The sequence below is a fragment of the Chiloscyllium plagiosum genome, chromosome 14 (genome assembly GCF_004010195.1).
Source record: "Chiloscyllium plagiosum isolate BGI_BamShark_2017 chromosome 14, ASM401019v2, whole genome shotgun sequence".
Lineage (NCBI taxonomy): Eukaryota > Metazoa > Chordata > Chondrichthyes > Orectolobiformes > Hemiscylliidae > Chiloscyllium > Chiloscyllium plagiosum.
The window spans coordinates 9,804,289-9,827,146 of record NC_057723.1 but is presented as its reverse complement, the minus strand read 5'-3'; the positions used below and the strand labels follow the sequence as shown (position 1 = coordinate 9,827,146).

The window sequence follows — 22,858 nt, the reverse complement described above, 5'->3', positions numbered from 1 at the left end:
ATAAGTACATGAATAGGAAAGTTTTTTGAAGGAATATGGGCCAGGAGCTGGTAGGTGAGACTGGATTATTTGAGATTATGTTTGGCATAGATTTAGATTCCCTACAATGTGGAAACGGGCCATTCGACCCAACAAGTCCACACCGACCCTCCGAAGAGTAACCCACCCAGACCCATTCCCCTACCCTGTATTTACCTCAGACTAATGCACCTAATACTATGGGCAATTTAGCATGGCCAGTTCACCTGACCTGCACATGTTGGACTGTGGGAGGAAACCGGAGCACCCGGAGGAAACCCACTCAGACACAGGGAGAATGTGCAAACTCCACACAGTTGCCCGAGGCAGGAATCGAACCCGGGTCCCTGGTGCTGTGAGGCAGCTGTGCTAACCACTGTGCCACCCATGGACTGGTTAGACAGAAATTTCGGTTTCCGTGCTGTGTGACCCTGAGTCTCTAAGAAGCAGAGAGGGTGGCAAAGGCATGTAATGTCCTCTGGGTGGGAGAGATTGATTTCCACCGTCCAGAGTGATTCGTTAACATCGCTACTGACTGATCTGGCTAAGTCCTGAAAGTTATAAGAGGGCGTGTAACAGCTGGTGAGAGTTAATAAGTGGGGGAGAAAAACCTCCTTGAACTCATTCTTTCCAGTCTCCCTGTCGCAGATGTCTGTCCATGTCAGTACCAATCCAGGTGACTAGTACACAGTCCGTATACAAGTGAGGCCCTGTCCTCAGGCTGGGATATTCTCTGTTGTGTATTCTGTAGCAAGTGGGATGCATTGTACCAAGTGGAATGGATTCAGAACAGGTCTAGCAAGTCAACCCTGGACAGCTCAAACTGTGAGCCATCTGTAGCAGCAAAGTGTTGTTGAAGTCCAGTTTGTCTCACCACGTACCCCACTCTAGTGTTACCATAAAAGCAGGGCACAGTCCCTACAGGACAGCACACCTTTGGCAGCTCTTTCCAAAGCGTTATGTAAAGGAACACAGGTGCTTGGGAATGCCACCATTTGGAATATTTCCTCCAAGACAATCACCAGCTTGACTTGGAATGATATTGCCATTTCTTGACTGTCAATGGGTCAAAACCCTGACATTCCATCATTAACAGAACAGTGAGAATACCGAAACCAAATGGACTGTAGCAGTTTAAGAAGTTGGCTACCCACTATCTCTTCAATGGCAGTGGGGGATGCACAGTGCTGGCATGTCCAGTGCTGATCCTACCATTGACAAAAAGGCCCTATGCTCTGAGGCTCTGCTGTCAGCCAATGTCCAGAACAGATCTGTCCGCCTTCACGTATCTCTGAAGCACGATGTCATGCTTGGAATCAAGAAGATCAGTTGGCCTCTGTTCCGTTCCTGGCACCTCTGGTCGCCCGCTCTCCAAGAGGAGCTCCCCATCGGAGAGAGGAACTGAAAGTCTTGTCATCTCGAGAGAAACCGCACACAGAATAAAACTGCCTCAAACTTTAACTAGTCATCAGCTTGACTAACATATGACTGAAGGCGAAGATGCACACTGTGCAAACTGGATGAAGCAATTGAGAATGACAAGTTGATTTGATCTGGAAGTGGAACCTGACCTCTTTATCCCAACTTGCACTCGGCCCCATTCGCTCACTTACTCAGTGCTTATTGACTTAGTGGATCCTTTCTGGCAAGGCCTTCATTTTAAAATGTTCGTCCTTGTGTTCAAAGCTTTCTGTCACCTTGTTCCTTCCTATATATGATCTCCTCCAGCCTTACAACGCATTGGGTTCTTTGAATTTCTCCAATTCTGGCGCCGAGCACATCCCAGATTTTAATCGCTCGTCAGATGTCAAGGCACAAGGCTCTGGAATTCTCTCATTTAAAATGCTGTCCAGTTTCAGCTGCTGAGTCTTCTTGCCCACCAGGTCTGGTCACCTCTCCACATATCTTCAAATGTTTAAAGTGGGAATGGACTGCCAATCAGGTGGGCTGCTTTAGTCTTGGATTGTTTTGAGCTTTTTGAGTCTTGTTGAAGTTGAACTCATCAAGGAAAATGAGGAATATTCCATCACACTCCTGATTTATGTCTTAGAGATGGTGGGGAGGCTCTGGGTGGGGGGGGGGGCAGGGGTGAGTTATCATTGCAGGGTTCCTGCTCTTGTAGCACAGTGTTTATATCACTAGTCCAATTCCATTTCTGGTCAATGTTAAGTCCCAGGATCTTGACTGGGGGCATGTTCAGTGTGGATAATAGCGTTGATTGTCAAGGGGAAGTAGTTACGCTTTCTCTTGTTGCAGATGGTCATTGCTTGGTCCTGATGTGGTGTGAATATTACTTTTCACATAGTAATCCAAGCATCAAAGTTGTCCAGGTCTTGCTGCATGTGGGGTAGACAGTTTCACTATCTAAGGAGATGGAAAATGCTTTCCTATTTTAAATTGTAGTTAAGAGCCAAGTGTATCAGTGTGAATTTATAATGGTATTTCATGGTCAACTTGTGACTAACTATTAATTCTAGACTTGATCGTAGTTCTGGATTATTTTATAGTGGAACTGTTCATTGCCCACAAAATGGCCATTCCTCCAAATTAAATTAATCACCACCATGAATTTTCACAAATTGCAGTTGCTTTCACATAGTCATTCATTTTCTGCCACCTTGTGACTAAAAGGCACAAAGTTACTAAGTTAAAATATATTGAGGAACCTTTTTGACAATAGACATAGGAGCAGAAGTGGGTCATGTAGAGCCACAGATGTACAGCAGGGAAACAGATCCTTCGGTCCAACCCATCCATGCCGAGCAGATATCCCAACCTAATCTAGTCCCACTTGCCAGCACCCGGCCCATATCCCTCCAAACCCTTCCTATTCATATACCCATCCAAATGCCTCTTAAATGTTCCAATTGTACCAGCCTCCTCCACATCCTCTGGCTGCTCATTCCATACACGTACCACCCTCTCCGTGAAAGCTTTGCCCCTTAGCTCTATTTTATATCTTTCCCCTCTCACCCTAAACCTATGCCCTCTAGTTCTGACTCCCCCACCCTGTGGGAAAGACCTTCTCAATTTATTATCCATGCCCCTCATGATTTTATAAACCTCTATAATGTCACCCCTCGGCTTGCGACCCTGCAGGGAAAACATCCCCGGCCTATTCAGCCCCTTCCGTTAGCTCAAATCCTGCTACCTTGGCAACATCCTTGTGAATCTTTACTGAACCCTTTCAAGTTTCACAACATCTTTCCAATAGGAAGGAGACTAGAATTACACATAATATTCCAAAAATGGCCTAACCAACGTCCTGTACAGCCACAATATGACCTCCCAACTTCTGTAGTCAATATCATGTCAATTCTCCCATTCAATCAGATCATGTCACATATGATCATTCTCAACTCCACTTTCCTGCCCTGTCCTCCATAACCCCAATCCCCTGACTGAGCAAAGACCTGTTTATATCTCTGCCTTGAATATACTTAATGACTGAGCCTCGGCAGTGAAGAATTCCACAGATTCACCACCCTCCTGAGAGAAGAAATCCCCCTTCCTCTCTGTCCTAATTGGGTGACTTCTTATCCTGAGATTATGTCTCCGATCCTAGGCTCTCCTACAAGCAGAAACGACCTTTCAACATTTGACAAAGCCCCGAAGAACGTTCATTTCAATAAGGTTACCTCTCATTCTTTTAAACTTTGAATACAAGCCCAACCTACCTAACCTCTCCTCATTAGACAGTTCCTTTGTGCCCAGTGTAAAGCCTATGAACCATCTCTGGACTGCCTCCAGTGAAGTGTATCTTCCTTTACATAAGGGACTCAACATTATGTTTGCCTTTACTAGTACCTGCTAAACCTTTGTCTTTTGTGATTTATGCAGCTGGACTGTCAAATCCAGCTGTGCTGTGACTTTCTGCAGTCTTTCTCCAACTAAATAATATTCAGCTCCTTTATGCTTTCGTCCAAAGTAGCTGACCTCCAAAGTTCCCACAATATAACCCACCTGAGTATTTTTGTTCAACTTGTCTATCTCTTTCTGTAGACTATCGTCCTAACCTTCTCACCTATTCTTGTAGCAGCTGCAAACTTGGTAATGATAACTTGGTTGAGGAAAGTGAATTTATTAATATATTGTAGACGCTTGGGACCCCAGTACTGATCCCTGTGGCACTGCACTAGTTTAAGGTTGTCATTCTGAAAATGCCTCTTATCCCAACTCTGACCTCTAATAATTAGCCAATTAGATTAGATTTATTAGATTAGATTAGATTAGATTACTTACAGTGTGGAAACAGGCCCTTCGGCCCAACAAGTCCACACCGCCCCGCTGAAGCGCAACCCACCCATACCCCTACATTTACCCCTTACCTAACACTATGGGCAATTTAGCATGGCCAATTCACCTGACCTGCACATCTTTTGGATTGTGGGAGGAAACCGGAGCACCCGGAGGAAACCCACGCAGACACGGGGAGAACGTGCAAACTCCACACAGTCAGTCGCCTGAGTCGGGAATTGAACCCGGGTCTCTGGCGCTGTGAGGCAGCAGTGCTAACCACTGTGCCACCGTGCCGCCCACTCGATCCACGCCCCAACACCATTGATCCTTATCTTGCAAAATAGCCTTGCTTGAAGTACCTAATTGGATGCCTTTATGAAGTCTAATATCATTACATCTACCAGCTCCCCTGTATCTATCCTCGTCTATTCAAAGAACTCTAAATGTGTCAGGCGTGATTTCCCTTTGTGAAGCCAGATTGACTCTGCTTGAACATGTGATGTATTTCTAAATGCTCTGCTATTACATCCTTTTATGGTGGATTTCAAATAACTTTCCCAATTACACATTTTGAGCTAACTGGCCGATTAAGTTTTTAATAATCTGTTTTTTAATAAAGAGTTTCAAAGACAGTTTTCCAATCCTCCAGGACTCCAGAATCTGAGTTCCTACCAGTGCATCTACCATCTCTGTAGCTAACCCCTTTAAAATCCCAGAATGCAATCCATGAGGTCCAGGGGCTGTATTGGCTGTAGCCCCATTAGTTTCCCTAGAGCTTTTTCTCTAATGCTAGTTATTGCATTTATTTCCTCTCTCCCTTTTGCCACTTGATTGTGTATTTTTGTAACATTATTTGTGCCTTCTACTGTGAAGATTAATGCAAACTATTTATTCAGGGCCTCTACCATTTACTGATTTCCCCCATATTTCCCTCGCCTTGTTCTCGAAGGGGCCCATGCTCACATTGGTCTCTCCCTTTTTATATGTTTAAAGATATAGATTGCTCTCCATCTTGATATTGCTTGCAAGTTTACCCTCAATGTTTATTTTCTCCCAGATCCAATTCCCTCTGACTAATGCACCTAACACTATCGACAGTTTCCCATGGCCAGTTGACCTAACCTGCACATCTTTGGACTGTGGGAGGAAACACACGCAGACACGGGGAGAATGTGCAAACTCCACACAGACAGTCACCCGAGGCAGGAATCAAACCCGGGTCCCTAGCGCTGTGAGACAGCTATGCTAACCACTGAGCTACCGTGTCGCCTCAGCACTAGTTTGTGGTGGATATGCAAGTGAAGTTTATTCTTCATGGATGAGCTCTTCTCAAACAGGGCTGGGGGTAATTGACAGCAGGAATTGGCCAAAAAGTGGAAACTCCATGCTAATCCTGTCCGAATTGGACCATTCCCATTCTCAGCACCTGGATGTTTGAGTCCAAAAGAGTTTTTTTTAAAAGCCTTTCGATGTTACCTTTCAGAAACAACTGACTGATCTCCAGAAATGTCACCGGGCCAAGAAGGACATGATTGTGAAGATGAAGAAAAGGGACGAGGAAAAGATTGTGGGAATCCAGGTAAACATCGGATGAATCCCAATGATCCTTCAGATCCTGGACTGAGCTTGTCGTGACGCAAGGGGTGAACTTATCCAGGGTCCAGAGAAGGGAAAAGAAATCAGGAAGTTAAAACTGTGGAAAGAGCAGCTGGGTGTGGGGCTGAATGGGCTATCCCATGAAAGGATGGGCTGAATGGGTGTTTTCAGACTCTGTCTTCTTTTGCAGAGGGAATCAGCTGAGCTCCAGCTAAGAGTGAGGAGTGACTTTGAGAAGATACACCAGATCCTGTGGAAGGAGGAGAGCAGCCTGATGACTGAACTGCAGCGGGACTCGGCGTCTGCTCTGGAGAAGCTGCAGAGACACATCGAGCAGCTGGACACAGGACTAGGGGAATTGGAGCAGCTCATCAGCAGGACCCAGGCTTGTCTGGAGCAGCTAAAGACCACGGTGCTGTTTGAGGTAATGGCTGTGTGGGGTGGCAGTAGGATTGGTGAGGAGGAGGGGGGGGGCCACTGAGATGTGACTGAGTGTGAACAGAAGGACAAAGTGAGGACTGCAGATGCTGGAGAGTCAGAGTCGGAAAGTGTGGCGCTGGAAAAGCACAGCAGGTCAGGCAGCAGGCGAGTCGATGTTTCGGGTGTAAGCCGTTCATCAGGAACATGAAAAGAAGGGTCTGAATTGGCTTCCTCCTGAATATGGCTGGTGGAAAATTGGCTGTGGGAAGGGAAGAAAGGGTTAAATCTATTTGCTCTCACATTGAGCTGCAATGGGTACAATCCCCAGGAAGCTGAATAAAACAGGGCCTCTCAGATAGATAATAATGGCAACTGCCATAATGGGCTGCAGACTTTGAGTGTTTGATGTTGAAGGCATACTTCAAACTTGTAATCATTTAAAAAAAAAAATTGCTCGGTTGGCCAGACAGCTGGTTTGCGATGCACAGTGATGCCAACAGCCTGGGTTCAATTCCCACACCGGCTGAGATGACCATGAAGAATTCTCCTCCTCGTCCTCTCCCCTCGTCTGAGGCGTGGTGGCCCTCAGGTTAAACCTGTTTGGGTTTGGCTTGTTTCTTGGTTCTGTTCCTGTACCCAGCTGTTTGTGGGTTTGAGCTCAGCTGCTGAGGGCAAGCTGGCTCCTCTCACTTCCTTCGTTTGGAAACCACTGACTGTCTCACGTGACAGAATAGTTCGGCGGTGCCCTGTGAAATGAGAAATGGGGGCTCATTTTTCTTTCTCATTGTGCTGTCTGAAAGTGCGCTGTAACTTTTTATATTTTGGAAATGTTTCCCTGGACGCCATGCGGCAGCCAATGTGTGCACAGAGGTCCCTCAACTTAATGGATCACCAGGTTATGTTTACCAGCCTGGTGAAGTTTGTTTGAGGGTTAATTATTGACCAGCTAAATAAATATTAACCCAGGATGTCAGGGAGCATTCCCTCCTCGATTTCAAAATACACAATGCAGTAAATAAAAAACAAAAGAACTGCAGACGCTATAAACCAGAAACGAAAACAGAAATTGCTGGAGAAGCTCAGCAGTCCTGGCAGAATCAGTGGAGCGAAATCGGGTAATGTTTTGGGTCGATGAAGGTGTTCTCCAATCTCCGTCAGAAGATGGCAGCTCTGACGATGTGGAGCTCCCTCTGTACTGCATTCAGAGTCTCTGTCACTGTGACCTGCTTGAGCCGAAGATTTCCTAACTTGGGTGCGTATGCTCCCTGGGGAGTTTTGGGCTATTGAGTCACCCTTCAGGGTTTTAGCAAGTTAAAATGTGATAGCATGGATATCACTGAGGGACTGTCTGTGTGGAGTTTGCACGTTCTCCCCATGTCTGTGTGGGTTTCCCCCGGGTGCTCCGGTATCCTCGCACAGTCCAAAGATGTGCAGCTTAGGTGAATTGGCCATGCTAAATTGCCCCATAGCGTTCAGGGATGCATAGGCTAGGTGCATTAGTCTGGGGTAAACGTAGAGGAATAGGGTAGGGGGTGGGATACCTTTTTTGGAGGGTCAGTGTGGACTTGTTGGGCCAAATGGTCTGTTTCCACACTGTAGGGATTCTGTGAATGCTGCAGAAAGACAGCGGAAGGAATAGAAAGTGCTGTTAACCTGGGAATTGGCTCCTGAGGCATAAATGGGTTGAATGACCTGTTGCTGTGCTGTAAAACTGTATCACACCCAGCACTAGTGAAATCCTCGAATTCGTGATTCAGTATTATTTTACCCTGAGCCATGTGGCATTCCAAGGGTGTGGATAATGATGCCAGTTAGAGAGGAATATCACAGGAGGGTTCAGCACTGAATATAACCGTCAAACTGCACCTAACTCTACCTCATTCTGTTCTCTTTCCGCAGACCCGGGGTCTAGCAGACAGGTATGTAAATGCATCTTTTTGTTTCACCGTCTCTCGAAATGTTTTTTCGGTTGATGGCAGAGACTGTTGAGCTCCCGTTTCAGTTCATCCATTTGTCTAAATCTCTGCAGCTGTGCCCCAACTTTGATGAAGTCCGATTCACTCGTCACTATGCCAGCCCTTATGCTTACAGACCTCTGGCTCCAAATCCTGCTAATGGTTTTGGGTTTAAAACTCTCATCGTTGTTTTCACATCCTCTGCCTTCCCCTATCTCTGATCCCTTTTTCTTTTCTAAAAGCTGTTCTGTTTCTGAAGGATACTGTGTCCTTGATTTTTTTTTTCCAGAGGGGTCACAAACCAGCTCCCAGCTCCGAGGTGGCTACTTTGGTACAGAGATGAAAAAGGATTTCAAGAGGCCTTTTGTTTATATGTAAACGGATAAGACTTCAGGACAAAGTGGTCATGTTTTAGAAGTGACCTGTATAATGGAAGGGGAGTGGTCAGCTCTCGAGCTGGGCAGTTCAGTTCAGATCCAGTTAGGAGTTTAGCAGTGTGGAAATAGGCTACGAAATTCTCTCTCTCTCCTTCTGCCCTTCTAACTTCAACCTGTAAGCATTTGTTTCATTTTTACTGTTTTTTTTAAAGGGGGTTTGCTTATTGGGACTGTTGTGTATATTTGGAACAGCATGATTAAGTCTAGTTTGGATGGACTGAGTTCCGTAGGCGTTCTTTATAGTGTTCTTTGCGTTTCATTGTGTCATTTTGTGAATATATTTTTCTGTTTTAAGACCTGGTAGACAGGTCTTAACCTAGCTAACCTACTCCGGGTAATTTTCTCTGTACACTTAGCGAAACAAATTGCAGAGTTATGGACTGGGCTGCCTGCTTGAGAATGTTTTTAATGGTCTGGCCTAGTCCATAACACTATAACAGCTCACCATGGGAGATCTCAGCACCCCTCCTACACTGTGCAACCCCCAATTTCCCCTGTTCCATCCCTGTCAGCCGTCCTAAGACCCTCAGGATCTGGAATTCCGTTGGTTAAACCCTTCAGCTTTCAATTTGCCTCCATAAGATTCTTTTCAGAAACAAGCTTCTTTGTCCGAGCATTTGGTCATCACTTCTAATATCTCAAGTGACAAGGTTGATAATACTTCTGTGAGAGATCTTTTGGGCATTTCACTGCCTGAAAGGCACTATGTAAATATAACTTACTAATCGTTGCGTTGTGACTGTGACTGTGACTTGTGTCAAACGAGTAACTCTGTTTCTCTCATTGTTTGCCCTTTTGTCTTTAAAACCCTTTCTGTGGCCTGGCTGTTTCTCACTGGGTGGACCTGCTTCTTGCTCTCCAATTCCTGAATTCCTGTTGTCTCTTACTTTTGCTCTGCGTGCTCCCTAAGCCCTCACCCACCTCCCCCAATGTTAGGTAGCCGTCCTGACTGACTTTCTCATTTCTTTTCTTCCCCCCCTCTCTCCACACAGCGTGCACATCGAGAATGAGCCTGATGTTAGTGGTCACCTTCGTAATGCCCGTTACACTGGGCCCCTTCAGTACATCGTGTGGAAGAAGATGTACAAATCCCTGGAATCAGGTAACTGCAAACGTGGGCTCTTTCAGTCAGGCTGTGTACCTCCGATGCTTTGTGCCGAGGGTAACCTAATCGCTGAATACAAGGTTTTCTGTTTTTAATTAATTACAACCAGCAGCTCCCCAACTCCGTGCTCCCAATCAGTAAAGAACTCGCCCCCATCCTCTCCAAAACCCACACCCACTCCACGAACACATGGTGAGAGTTTTCACACTGTCCCATCAAACACTCCCAGGGCAGGTACATCCTGGGGTTAGATACTGAGGAAAGCTCCCTCTGTTCTTGGCCCAGTGTTAGTGTCCCTAGCCCTGGACCAGGGGGCCCTTGTTCAAGTCTCACCTGCTCCAGAGGTGTGTAATAACGTTTTCAACAGGTTGATTAGAAAAGGGTTAAATTTTTAAAAAACCTGAAAATAACCTGAATTTAAAGCTTCCTCAACACTGTCCCCAGACCAGGTACATCATGGGGTTAGACCTCTATACTGTCCCCATCAAATACTCTCTATAGTTAGCACAGCTGCTTCACAGTGCCAGGGACCCAGGTTTGACTCAAGCCTCCGTACTGTTTGTGTGGAGTTTGCACGTTCTCCCTGTGTCTGCGTGGGTTTCCTCCGGGTGCTCTGGTTTCCTCCCACAGTCCAAAGATGTGTAGGTCAGGTGGATTGGCCAGGCTAAATTGACCAAAGTGTCCAGGTGGGTTAACCTGGGGAAATGCAAGGTTACAGGGATAGGGTAAACGGGGTGGGTCTGGGTGGGATGCTCTTTGGGGGATTGATGTGGACTCAGTGGCCCACTTCCACATTGCAGAGAGTCTATGATTCTCTTCTTTGATTCTAAGTCCAGTACAGAGTTGGATAGAGCTCCCTCTGCACTTTTAATCCAAAAGTAAACCTCATCAACCACTTGCAGGACAGGGACAGGAACTCGAGTTCTTGATAGTCAGTCCAAAAATGAGGATGAGATTTTCTAAAACGAAGGCATTGACAGACCGTGAGTCAGTGTAAAGTTGAGAGTGGGACGAATAACAGCAGAATCATATAGTTCCTTTTCTGAGAGACGAGCAGTTTCTCTTTGAGGTCCTTCTTTTTATTGCCATGAGTAAGCTCTTTATAACTTGACATAAAACTCCAAGAGTTCCCTTGACCTTGGCACCTTTACGATATTATGCCCTGTTTCTGGGTTTGCCCACTTTATTATCCTAAAAGGCTCTAATAAAGTTTAAATATTAATAAACAACATGATTAAATGTGTGTTTCTAATAATGGATCAATTTTATCTATTACATTTTTATTTAGCTTACTGATCTTTTAGCCTAATGTCAAATATTGTTTTATAATTACTGCTGTGAAGAATCTTAAGAGGTTTTGTTAGATTAAAGGTGCTGTATAAGTGCGTATTCAGTTGGCTTTCCTCTGTATCTTTTATGTTTTAGTGAATGAATATTTGTCACATGATCTGAAAACGGTCCTTTATTTTCTTTCTGTCAGCTCCAACCCGATTGACCTTTGACCCAAAAACGGCTCACCCTAACCTGGTGCTGTCTGAGGATCTGCTCAGTGTCCGCGAGGTCGATGAGCAGCAGCCTGTGGCCAACAATCCCGAACGATTCGATAAGTGCGTCAATATCCTGAGCTCTCAGAGCTTCTCCAGTGGGAGGCACTACTGGGAGGTGGGAGTGGCTGGAAAGACCAAGTGGGACCTGGGTATTGCCAAGGAGTCAGTGGACCGCAAGGTTGTGGTCAAGATCGCACCTTCCAATGGCTACTGGACCCTCCGCCTGAGGGACAGCGAGACATACTGGGCTGGCACGTTGCCGTGGAAACGGCTGCCCATCCAGAAGAAGCTGAAGCGGATCGGCGTGTTCCTGGATTTTGATGATGGCCGCCTCTCGTTCTACGATGCTGAGGACATGTCTCACCTCCTGACCTTCCGCCAGACCTTCTCGGAGAGGGTCTTTGCCTTCTTTAGTACCTGCTTCAGTGACGGTGGGCTCAACTCTGCGCCCCTCCAACTCTGCAATGGCAGCCTGTGAAAAGGGGCTAGGATAGGAGGGGAGAGGGGCCTGGCCTGGCCTGGGGTGGGCACGGAGGGGGAAGGGGGTGTTAGAATGCAGTGACCGTTCCCTGCAACATGAACAGTGAAGCTGTGATCTTGCAGCTTTCCTGGCGCTGGGATCCACGACCTATCCTCCCCTCATCCCCCTTCAGTTCCTGAGATTGAGAGGGCGCAACAGAGATCTCAACATTCTGCTGTTCTCTTAATGACCCTCTCCTCCTCCTCCTCCTCCTCCTTCCTTCCACCCCCGTCTTCCCCCAGTCTTTGCTTTCTCCCTCTCTCCCTGGATCCCACATTAACTAGAAGTGGGGGCAGGGTGGGGTAATGACCCTTTCACCAGTTGCACAGTCGCCCCCTGCTGATGGTTAAGGGTCCAAGGGAGAGTTTTCCCAAATTCACCTTCTTTTGGAATAATGAGGTTCCTACCATCTAGTGGTGACTTTTAGAACTGCAGCTACAAAAATCTGCTTTGACATTAATCAATTTAACCTATTAAATTTAGTGGATTAAGTCAGAAATTTCTGTGATTTGGAAAGTTGGGTTTACCTTTTCCTATGTTAAACTTTCTATGACTTTAAACATTTTGGTGACAAGAGGAAGATTTGTCACTCTCCCTCTTGTGTATCTCAATTTTTTTTCTCGGTTCTTGTATTTCTGTCACTCTTGCTCGAAGACTCTCTCTCGCTCTCTCTGTCTGTGTGTGTGTATACCTTTATCATGAGCTCTTTTGTACTTGTTTATCTTGTGGTACCTAGCTCCTCCTCCTCCTTCCAAACACAGATCTTTTAGACAGCAAACAGTAATTTCTTTAATTTGTTTTCACTTATAAATGGATAGATCATGGATGGTTTATAAATAATCTATTGCAGTTGATTTATGTTTTACTTTAAGTTGAATAATCAGAGCTCCTATAAGGTTTTATTGAAGCAAATAATCAACTTTTTTTATTTAGTTAGCAATGTGTAGTTTTGGAAAATTGCTGAAATCATTGAGCCATTCCTCACTGTTCGTGTGTCTGAGAGGTACACTGAGTGGAACATGTGTCACTTCCATATTTTATGGTCGGGGCATTGTCTCGGAAAGGCACCTAACGTGTTAGATGTTGAGCAACCAGGGAACAGGATAAATGATATTGTACATGCTTTGTTATGAACAGTATTTTGAAAATTCTGCTTTATTTTCTGATTTCTGTTTTTTTTCTGTATTCCTTATTAAAAATTAAAACCTGCATTGTGAAAACTGAGATGCATTGGGACTGATTTTAGTTTTAAATGTTTTTAAATTCAGAGCCAGCATGGAGTTGATGGGCAGAATGACATCTTCCTGTGTTGTCTGTGACTGAGTGAGTGTTCACCGTTTACCACTACCATTTGGTCTGTCAGTCATCCTCCGAATGCAGAATAGAAATGGTGTTGCGCTTATGCTGTGAGGTTGTTCAAACTCAGCGGCTGTACCCAATTGGCAGGAGAGTGATTAATCAAAAGCTGAGGTGGTTCTTTTGTCTTTGGGTTCCCCCGATGTACGGGTAAGCACCTTCCAGTAAAGACGGTAAATTAAATGGAAGGATGTACAAGAATATCACTGCTTCACCTGGAACAAGTATTTGTGGCCCTGGTGAGTGAAGGGTAGGAGATCAAAGGGCAGCTGTACCATCTCCCAGGCTGACACTGTTAAGGAATCGGGGGAATGAGCCCATTCAGCTCACCATGTCTGCACCACCTCCGAGCCATTCTCCTGTCTTTTCCCCTTCCCTTTGCACGTTGTTTTCATGTGAACAATTGTCTCATTCCCTCTTTCAGTTCCTCAATTGAATCGAACTCCTCCGCAGTTCCATGCAGTGCATCTCAGATTCAAATCACTCACTAGGCATCACATTTGCTTGCTTTGCCAATCCTACATATGGGCCAAGTGTTGGCAAATGGGACTGGATTAATTTAGGATATCTGGTCAGCATGGGCGTGCTGGACTGAAGGGTCTGTTTCCGTGCTGTACATCTCTAAGACATTAAATCTGTAACCATTCATTCTCATTCCTTTTAAGAGTAGGAACAGTTTTTCTCTATCCACTCTATCCAGACCTCTGAAAACTTTGGAAACTCCTGTCAGATCCCCTCTTGGCCTTCTCTCCAAAGAGAAGAGTTTCTGATCTGAGTGACTGAAGTTTCCCATCCCTGGAACCTTTCTGGGAAATACCTTCTGCACTCTCTCCAGTGTGGTGTGGCTTGCAGAGCTGTACACTATATTCCAGCTGAGGTTTTAACCAGTATCCCGTGTAAGTTCAGCACAACCTACTTCTGTACTCAGTTGTACTGAGAATACTCTATGCTTTATTAACTAGTCTACCTATCTTACCACGCTGTGCACACTTACACCCAGCTTCCTCTGCGCCAGCACCCCTTCAGAATAGTATCCCTAGCATTCAGAGCAAAAAGATTCACTGAGCATCCCACCATCACTTTCAGCTGAAATAAACCTGATTCATCAAAGCTCTGAGAATGTGCAGAATAAGTGCTCCGTGTTAAGTAGCACTGTTCATCCCACAGTGTTTCTGCTGTGTCTTTGAAAGGATTGAATTGTGCATGTGATAGCTGCCTCACAAGGGAGTGCTGTTGTTCCACAAATGGGTTGCTCTGGTGTCATTCCAAAATCCCAGAAGGAGCCTGGAGGTGCAAGAATTTTGAAAAGTTAAGTTAAACATGGACCATGCTGTGAGCACCTCCGTTCATTTATTCAAAACATGAGATAAAGCTCCTGGAGAGAGTGTATAATGGATTTGAGATTGCAGCTGTGAGTTCATTACTGTCCGGATAAGACTGGAGCATGACATGATATACGTCTTTTAAAGTTGTGGAAGAATTTGTTAGGGTAGACATAGAGAATAGCTGAGCTAAGGGCATTGATATAATCACCAAAATATTTAGTAGATATTCAGGATAAACCTCTTTGTCCGGAGAATAGGGAGAAATTGGAACTGGGAACCGCTAGGTCTAGTTGAGGTGAATCGTGTTGATATATTTAAGGGGAAGTCAGATAAATATCTGACAGAAGAGCTGAAGGATGTGCTGACGGGCGGCAGAAGGCTGATGTGCAGCATAAAAATAGCACGAGTGAAATGGTTCGTTTCAATGATGTAAATCTGTCATTGTTTTTAGTGTGGGATGTGTTACAGTAGATGAGGGATTAGTAACATCACTAGGCAACCTAGGCCAAGGCTAATTCACTGAGGGCAAAGGTTCAAATCCCACTAAGCAGGTTGTGAAATTTAAATAAAATTAATGAAGGAAAACTGTAATGGTGACTGTTACAACTTCTTGCTTTGGCCGTGTAGACTCAGTAGGCGTTAGGGTCTCTTAGTACGATTATATCTGCGATCAATTATTGTAAAGATCCATCTGGTTCACTCCTGCCCTTTTTAGGGAAAGAAATCTGCCGTCCTTACCTGGTCTGGCCGACGTGTCACTCAGACCCACAGCGACGTTGTTGACTGTTAACTGCTCCCTGAAATGGGCAAAAGTGAGGGCTGCAGATGCTGGAAACCAGAGTTTAGATCAGAGTGGTGCTGGAAAAGCACAGAGGCCTCTATTCCTGATGAAGGGCTTTTGCACGAAACGTCAATGTTCCTGCTCCTCGGATGCTGCCTGACCTGCTGGGCTTTTCCAGCACCATTCTGATCTGCCCCCTGAAATGGCTGAGCAAATCATTCAGTTCAAGATCAATTAGGGGTGGGGAGCAGATGCTGGTGTTCTCAACAAATCCCCACATTTTCTTCTGATTTTTTTTAAATGCGCAATAGGTGATGCAGCATCTACAGAATAAGAAATACTGACGGTGGATGAACTGGGAGACGTTAGAGATTGGACTGATTTAAATCAGACTAAAGGCAGGGAGGAGACAGGAGGAAAGGACTGATCAGGTGGAAGGCAGGATTAAATGATGAGAAGGCAGACGATGTAAAGCAGGAGGAGGTGGTAACTAAAATTACCGAACAGCTCAGGTGTTGAGACAGTGAATGATTGTTTCTAGTCTCATACTCTGCTCCCCAGCACAAGGTCTGTACATGGTCACTCCGGCTGAACTAGCCTCATCCTACAATGAGCCCCATAGTCATACAGCACGGAAACAGACCCTTGCGTCCAACCAGTCCATGCTGACCATTCAGGTCCATTGTACCCTGAAGGTGGCTGCACAGGTGGATAGAGTGGTCAAGAAGGCATATGGTATGCTTGCCTTCATCGGATGGAGTATTGGGTATAAGAGCTGGCAAGTCATGTTAAAACTGTACAAGACTTTAGTTTGGCCGCATTTCGAATACTGTGTACAGTTCTGGTCACCACCTGGATGTGGATGCTTTGGAGAGGGTGCAGTGAAGGTTTGCGAGGATGTTGCCTGGTATAGAAGGTGCTAGCTATGACGAGAGGTTGAGTAGGTTAGGATTGTTTTCACTAGAAAAAAAGGAGATTGAGTGGCGAACCTGATTGAGGTTTACAAAATCATGAAGGGCAGAGAGAGGGTAGATAGAGACCAGCTTTTTCCCAGGGTGAAGGATTCAATAGTGAGAGGTCACGCTCTCAAGATGAGAGATGAAAAGTTTAAGGGGGATACACGCGGCAAGTACTTTACCCAGAGGGTGGTGGGTGCTTGGAACGCGTTGCCAGCAGAGGTGGGAGAGGCAGGCACGGCAGATTCATTTAAGATGTGTCTGGACAGATGCATGAGTAGGTCATGAGTAGAACCTTAGGAATTGGGTGACAGTTTTAGACAGTAGATTTGGATCGGCTCAGGCTTGAAGGGCCTGTTCCTGGGCTGTAAGTGTTCTTTGTAATGCCAAACTAAATTAGTCCCACCTGTCTGCAGTTGGCTCCTATCCCTCAACCTTTCTTATTCATGTACTTAATTAATTTTTAAACATTGTACAGTTGGTTCTGCTATAACACGTGTTTCTTCAATGTGAATTGGCTTTAACCTGATTGAATTGATTGAAGAATTTAGCTTGTTATTTGTAGAAAGCGAATCTTCCCTACCTGTAGTGGCTATAACACTGTTCCAGTCCCACTGGTTTAAATGGTGCTATTACATGATTTTCTTCTAACATGGGATTGCTCAGGAACAGAACCATCATATCCAGTCAGAACAGACTGTAACTGCACTCGCATACGCAACTTCCTCTGGAAGATCATGCCACATGTGAACTGCTCTCTGTATAAAAAGCAAAACTGCCCCTCATGTCTTTCTCCTCTCACCTTAAGATTCTGACCATTATCATTTCTGGAATGTGACGTTGTCCAACTTCTCCCTCTTCCCCCTACCCCTTCTGCACTTGAAACCATCCTCCTTGCCTTTATGACCTCCAGACCTAACTCATCCAATCTTCCTCAAAGTCAGAGCTTGTCACAGCAAGGAAGGAGGCCTTTCGGCCCATCGTGTTTTCACTGGTCATCAAGCCCTTATCTAGCCCCATTTCCCAGTAATTGACCATACCCTTGTACACTGCAGTATTTCAAGTGTTTATCTAAATAGTTCTTAAATGTTCTCATGGTTCCTGTCTCTACCACCCTTTTCGGCAAAGTTCCAGATACTCATCACCCTCTGAGTGAAAATACTTTCCTCATATTTCTTCTAAACTTCCTTACCTTAAAACTTGTTATAGAGTCATGCAGTCCTACAGCACGGAGACAGGCCCTTCAGCCCAAACTGGTCCATGCCAACAAAAATGTTTACCCACACTGACCCTATTTCCCTGCACTTGGCCCATGTCCTCCTAAACCTTTCCTATCCATATATTTGTCCAAATACCTTTTAAATGTTGTTAAGGTACCCATCTCAACCACTTGTGCTGGCTGTTGACTCCTGTACTCAGGGGAAACATTTCTCCCTGTTTATGTCCCTCATAACTTTATATACATCTCAGTCAGGTCTGCCCATTAGCCGTCTCCATTCTAACCCCAGATCATGGCTGATCTCTTTGTGGATTCGGCTCCAATTATCCGCACGCTCACCCTAACCATTGATTCCTTTACTGTCCAAAAATCCACCTATCTTTGCCTTAAAACATTTCAACATGGTAGCCTCATCTGCTTTATTGAGTAGGGAATTCGACAGACTCACGGTTTGGGTGAACAGGTTCCTCCTCCACTCTGTCATAGAGATGTACAGCACGGAAACAGACGTCTAAATTTAATCTAGTCCTATTTGTCAGCACTTGGCCCATATCCCTCCAAACCCTTCCTATTCATATACTCATCCAGATGACTTTTCAATGTTGCAATTGTACCAGCCTCCACCACTTCTTCTGGCAGCCCATTCCATACATGTACCACCCTCTGCGTGAAAAAGTTGCCCCTTAGGTCCCTTTTAAATCTTTCCCCTCTCACCCTAAACCTATGCCCTCTAGTTTTGGACTCCCTCACACCAGGGAAAAGACTTTGTCTATTTATCCTATCCATGCCCCTTATAATTTTGTAAACCTCTATGAGGTCACCCCTCAGCCTCCAACGCTCCAGGGAAAACAGCCTCACCCGATAGCTTAAACCCTCCAACCCTGGCAACGTCCTTGTAAATCTTTTCTGAACCCTTTCCAGTTTCACAGTCCTAAATCTGCACCCCCTTATTTTGAGGCGATGCCCCATAGTTCTCGGTCATTGGTTCCCTATTCAGCAACATTTCAATTTTACATCTTGAAGGTACACAGGATTTATCCGGTGAAATTTGAGACTGAGCCGCATAAGCGGAAGTCAGCACGTATTAAAAGCTTGGATGTGGAGAAGGGTCTTAGAGATGGTGACCGAGGCGGAGAGGTTGAGGGAGGGGATTCCAGAGCATAGGGTGAAGCAACTGGACAAGGGACAATGAAAATCAGGATGGACAAGAGGCCAGAAGGAGAGAGCTACAGTTTTTGAAGAGTTGAGGGGCTGGAGGAGATTCCAGAAATAGAGGAGTGAGGCTTCAGAGGGGTTGGAAGACAAAGATGAGATTTTGTGGGAACGCAGCATTGGCAAAGTCAATGTGGATCTGTGAACACAACAAGGTAGGCGATGGTACAGAAACATCTCGTTGTTTACACTTCTGAAGCAGTGAAAGGTTGGGCGTTGCAGGTCAGTCTTTGTTAAGTTATTGATGGCTCCTCAGAGCGGAGCGAACAGGAAGTCTTTCCATCCTGTGACATTCTCTGATGCCTCATCTGTTGCAAGAGAAGGAACGGCAGAGATTTAAATTTAACCAGGATGAAGAAAATGTTAAAAAGGTTGTCAGCCACCTGGACTTTAAAATTCAAAGCTCTTTTGAAGATTGTTGTGGCTTATCAGTCAGGAATGTTAAAATGACAAACTTGCATTTCTGTTTGTTCCTTTCCCCAGATTAGGACTACTCATGCAACAGTTTTGTGAAATGTAGTTACTGTTGTAAAAACAGAACGAATAAAGGCATGTGCTCAGTACTGTCTCTCCAACAGTGTGACACTCCCTCAGTACTGTCTCTCCAATGGTGTGACACTCCCTTAGTACTGCCTTTCCAACAGTGTGACCCTCCCTCAGTACTGTCTCTCCAACAGTGTGACACTCCCTCAGTACTGTCTCTCCAATGGTGTGACCCTCCCTCAGTACTGTCTCTCCAACAGTGTGACCCTCCCTCAGTACTGTCTCTCCAACAGTGTGACACTCCCTCAGTACTGTCTCTCCAACGGTGTGACCCTCCCTCAGTACTGCCTCTCCAACAGTGTGACCCTCCCTCAGTACTGCCTCTCCAACAGTGTGACCCTCCCTCCCAGAAAATGCTGTTGTGATCTGTTGATTGATAGATCCTTATTTAATCCACCAGTTCACACATGCTGTGAAAACAACTCAGGAGGAGATGGGACTTGAACCCAGGCCTTCTGACTCAGTGATAGGGACAGTACCACTGCTCGACAAGAGTCCCAGGTGCTCATTGTGGATATTTGCAAACCGACTTGTTCAGAGATGATATGACACACGTCTGGAGCAGGTGGGACTTGAACTTGGGCTTCCCTGGACCAGAGGTAGGGACACTACCACTGCACCACAAGAGCCCTTCCTCTGGTAGTGTCGCTTGGCCAACCACTTTCAGCTGCTTCATCAAAGATCTCTCCGTTATAAGGAAAGAAGTGGGGAAGTTCAGCACCATTCACACCTTCGCAGATGCTGAAGCAGCCTGAGTCTAGTTAGAACAAATCCTGGTCCACATTCAGGCTTAAGCTGAGGTCAAAGGGACATGATCCACTTGGACATAGTGCATTGATAGTCAAGATCCTACTATTCCACAAGATATCGCTAATGTGTAATCAGTTAAATAAAAACCACCAGACTGACTGATTTTCAGGGCCAAAGGAATCCACATCAGATTTTTAGCATTTTCAGAAATATTATGGTTAATCTATTTATACAATGCATGTACAGATCTGAAACAAACTACAGCTGGACCGATCCAAAGACTGCCGTTAGGTGTTTTTCCTTAACCCAAGAATTTCCTGCACAACTTTGTTTCATAAAGTACCTACCTCATGTCTCTAATTACACACAACCCCAAATCTCCGAGTTGTCAAACCTCTCCTGCTACATGTTAGCTGAATAACAGGACAACTTCAACTTTCCAGTTTATTGTCCAAAAGGAAACAATGTGGTCCCTTATAAAAGTAAACTCACACCAAGCAGGAGCCAGACAATGACCATCGCAACAAGAGAGAATTTAACCATCTTCCCTTGACATTCAAAGGCATTTGCCATCTCTGAAAGTCCTTTGATCAACATCATGGCATTTATTACCATAACCAAAAGCTGAAGTGAACCAGCCACATAAATACTGTGACCACAAGGAACCTCAAAGGCTGAGAGCTCTGAGGCAAGTAACTCACCTTTTGACAGCCAAATGCCTGACCACCATCTGGAGGCCATAAGTCATGAATTTGCCAAAATACTGATGGTGTGGCACTCCCTCAGTACTGACCCTCTGACAGTGCAGCACTCCCTCAGTACTGACCCTCTGATAGTGCAGTTCTCTCTCAGTACTGACCCGCTGATAGTACAGCACTCCCCCAGTACTGACCCTCTGATAGTGCAGTTCTCTCTCAGTACTGACCCTCTGATAGTGCAGATCTCTCTCAGTACTGACCCTCTGATAGTGCAGATCCCTCTCAGTACTGACCCTCTGATAGTACAGCACTCCCTCAGTACTGACCCTCTGCTAGTACAGCACCCCCTCAGTACTGCCCCTCTGACAGTGCAGCACCCCCTCAGGACTGCCCCTCTGATAGTACAGATCTCTCTCAGTAATGACCCTCTGATAGTACAGTTCTCCCTCAGTACTGACCCTCTGATAGTACAGCACTCCCACAGCACTGACCCTCTGACAGTGCAGCACTCCCTCAGTACTGACCCTCTGACAGTGTAGCACTCCCTCAGTACTGCCCCTCTGATAGTGCAGATCTCTCTCAGTACTGACCCTCTGACAGTGCAGAACTCCCTCAGTACTGCCGCTCTGACAGTGCAGCACTCCCTCAGTACTGACCCTCTAACAGTGTAGCAGTCCATCAGTACTGACCCTCTGATAGTGCAGATCTCTCTCAGTAATGACCCTCTGATAGTACAGCACTCCCTCAGTACTGACCCTCTGATAGTACAGCACTCCCTCAGTACTGACCCTCTGACAGTGCAGCACTCCCTCAGGACTGACCCTCTGATAGTGCAGATCTCTCTCAGTAATGACCCTCTGATAGTACAGTTCTCCCTCAGTACTGACCCCCTGATACTACAGCACTCCCACAGCATTGACCCTCTGATAGTACAGCACTCCCTCAGTACTGACCCTCTGACAGTGCAGCACTCCCTCAGTACTGACCCTCTAACAGTGCAGCATTCCCTCAGGACTGACCCTCTGACAGTGCAGCGCTCCCTCAGTAATGACCCTCTAACAGTGTAGCACTCCCTCAGTACTGACCCTCTGATAGTGCAGATCTCTCTCAGTACTGCCCCTCTGACAGTGCAGCACTCCCTCAGTACTGACCCTCTGACAGTGCGGCACTCCCTCAGTACTGACCCTCTGATAGTGCAGCACTCTCTCAATACTGACCCTCTGATAGTGCAGCACTGCCTCAGGACTGACCCTCTGATAGTGCAGCACTCCCTCAGTACCGTCCCTCTGACAGTGCAGATCTCTGTCTTAGGAGTGTCAGTCTAGATTTTGTACTGAAGTTTCTAAAATGCAATTCAAGTCTGGAATCCTCTGTCTCGGGGGAAGAATGCTATGAATCGAGACAAGCTGTTGCCCCTCTTTATTACATTGTTTGATTTAATCTCAGTGACATGAACAAGTGGGAAGTGTAGCTCTGAATATTGATGAACATGTTGGCCTTTAGATGTACCATTTTCTTCACACTGTGGTCTGTCCCAGGCCTGGCCTGAGTTGGACTACAGTATGGTCCTTTTGGACCAATGGCTAAGATACTTTAATATTTGTCGGTGACCCTGAGCTGGGAGGGAGAAGTGTCTGCTAACATCCTACCTTCCCCCTACATAAACATCAGCTCCCCCATACCAAGTTTCACCCAGCCAGCACCCACCGTGGTCTTAGCCCGATGATCAGCAACAAACATAAAAATTCTGATCCTTGTTTCCAAATCCCTCCATGGCCTCATGTCCAATCCCTGCACCTAACAATGCTCCAACATCTTAATTTCTGACCTCCTGCACATTCTGGTTTTCATCGCTCTGCCATTGGCAGCCCATGCTTTCAGCTGCCTGGGCACCTACTCTCTAGTGTATTGCCTCCCAAAACCTCTCTGTCTCTTCACGTCTCTATCCCCTTTGAAAAGACACCTTAATACCCACCTCTTTGACGAACCTTAAGATCCTCAGACCTCATATCTCTGTGCGTAGCTCAGTGTCGCACTCTGTTTTGTTTTGCTTCTGCAAAGCGCCTTGGGATGTTTCATCAAAGTTAAAACTGTTATATAAATATAATTTGTTGTTATTATTATCCTGCACTGTTGAGATCCTGGTCCAAATTGGATCTCTACAAACTGCGCTGAAAGAGG

The 22,858-nt window shown here is 45.7% G+C and overlaps 1 protein-coding gene across 2 annotated transcripts; it reads left to right on the top strand.

Moving 5' to 3' along the window:
• The first annotated feature begins 668 nt into the window (after nucleotides 1-668).
• On the top strand, nucleotides 669-13,057 carry LOC122556470 (zinc-binding protein A33-like). Of its 2 annotated transcripts, none has more exons than XM_043703134.1 (6): nucleotides 669-1,960; nucleotides 5,741-5,836; nucleotides 6,044-6,277; nucleotides 8,173-8,192; nucleotides 9,658-9,767; nucleotides 11,251-13,057. In XM_043703134.1, the coding sequence occupies exons 1-6, from the start codon at nucleotides 1,823-1,825 to the stop codon at nucleotides 11,793-11,795; spliced, it is 1,143 nt and encodes a 380-aa protein (XP_043559069.1). In that variant the 5' UTR covers nucleotides 669-1,822; the 3' UTR covers nucleotides 11,796-13,057. The 2 variants fall into 2 exon arrangements, with proteins under 2 accessions (XP_043559069.1, XP_043559070.1); XM_043703135.1 differs by lacking the exon at nucleotides 669-1,960 and adding an exon at nucleotides 3,246-3,651.
• The last annotated feature ends 9,801 nt before the right edge of the window (nucleotides 13,058-22,858 follow it).

What these genes read in the sequence shown, in the direction of transcription:
- LOC122556470 (XM_043703134.1), top strand. Translation starts at nt 1,823, where the DNA reads ATGTCAAGGCACAAGGCTCTGGAATTCTCTCATTTAAAATGCTGTCCA. An exon ending in ACCCGGGGTCTAGCAGACAG is followed by an intron (nt 8,193 to 9,657) that starts GTATGTAAATGC and finishes CTCTCCACACAG; the next exon opens with CGTGCACATCGAGAATGAGC. An exon ending in GTACAAATCCCTGGAATCAG is followed by an intron (nt 9,768 to 11,250) that starts GTAACTGCAAAC and finishes TCTTTCTGTCAG; the next exon opens with CTCCAACCCGATTGACCTTT.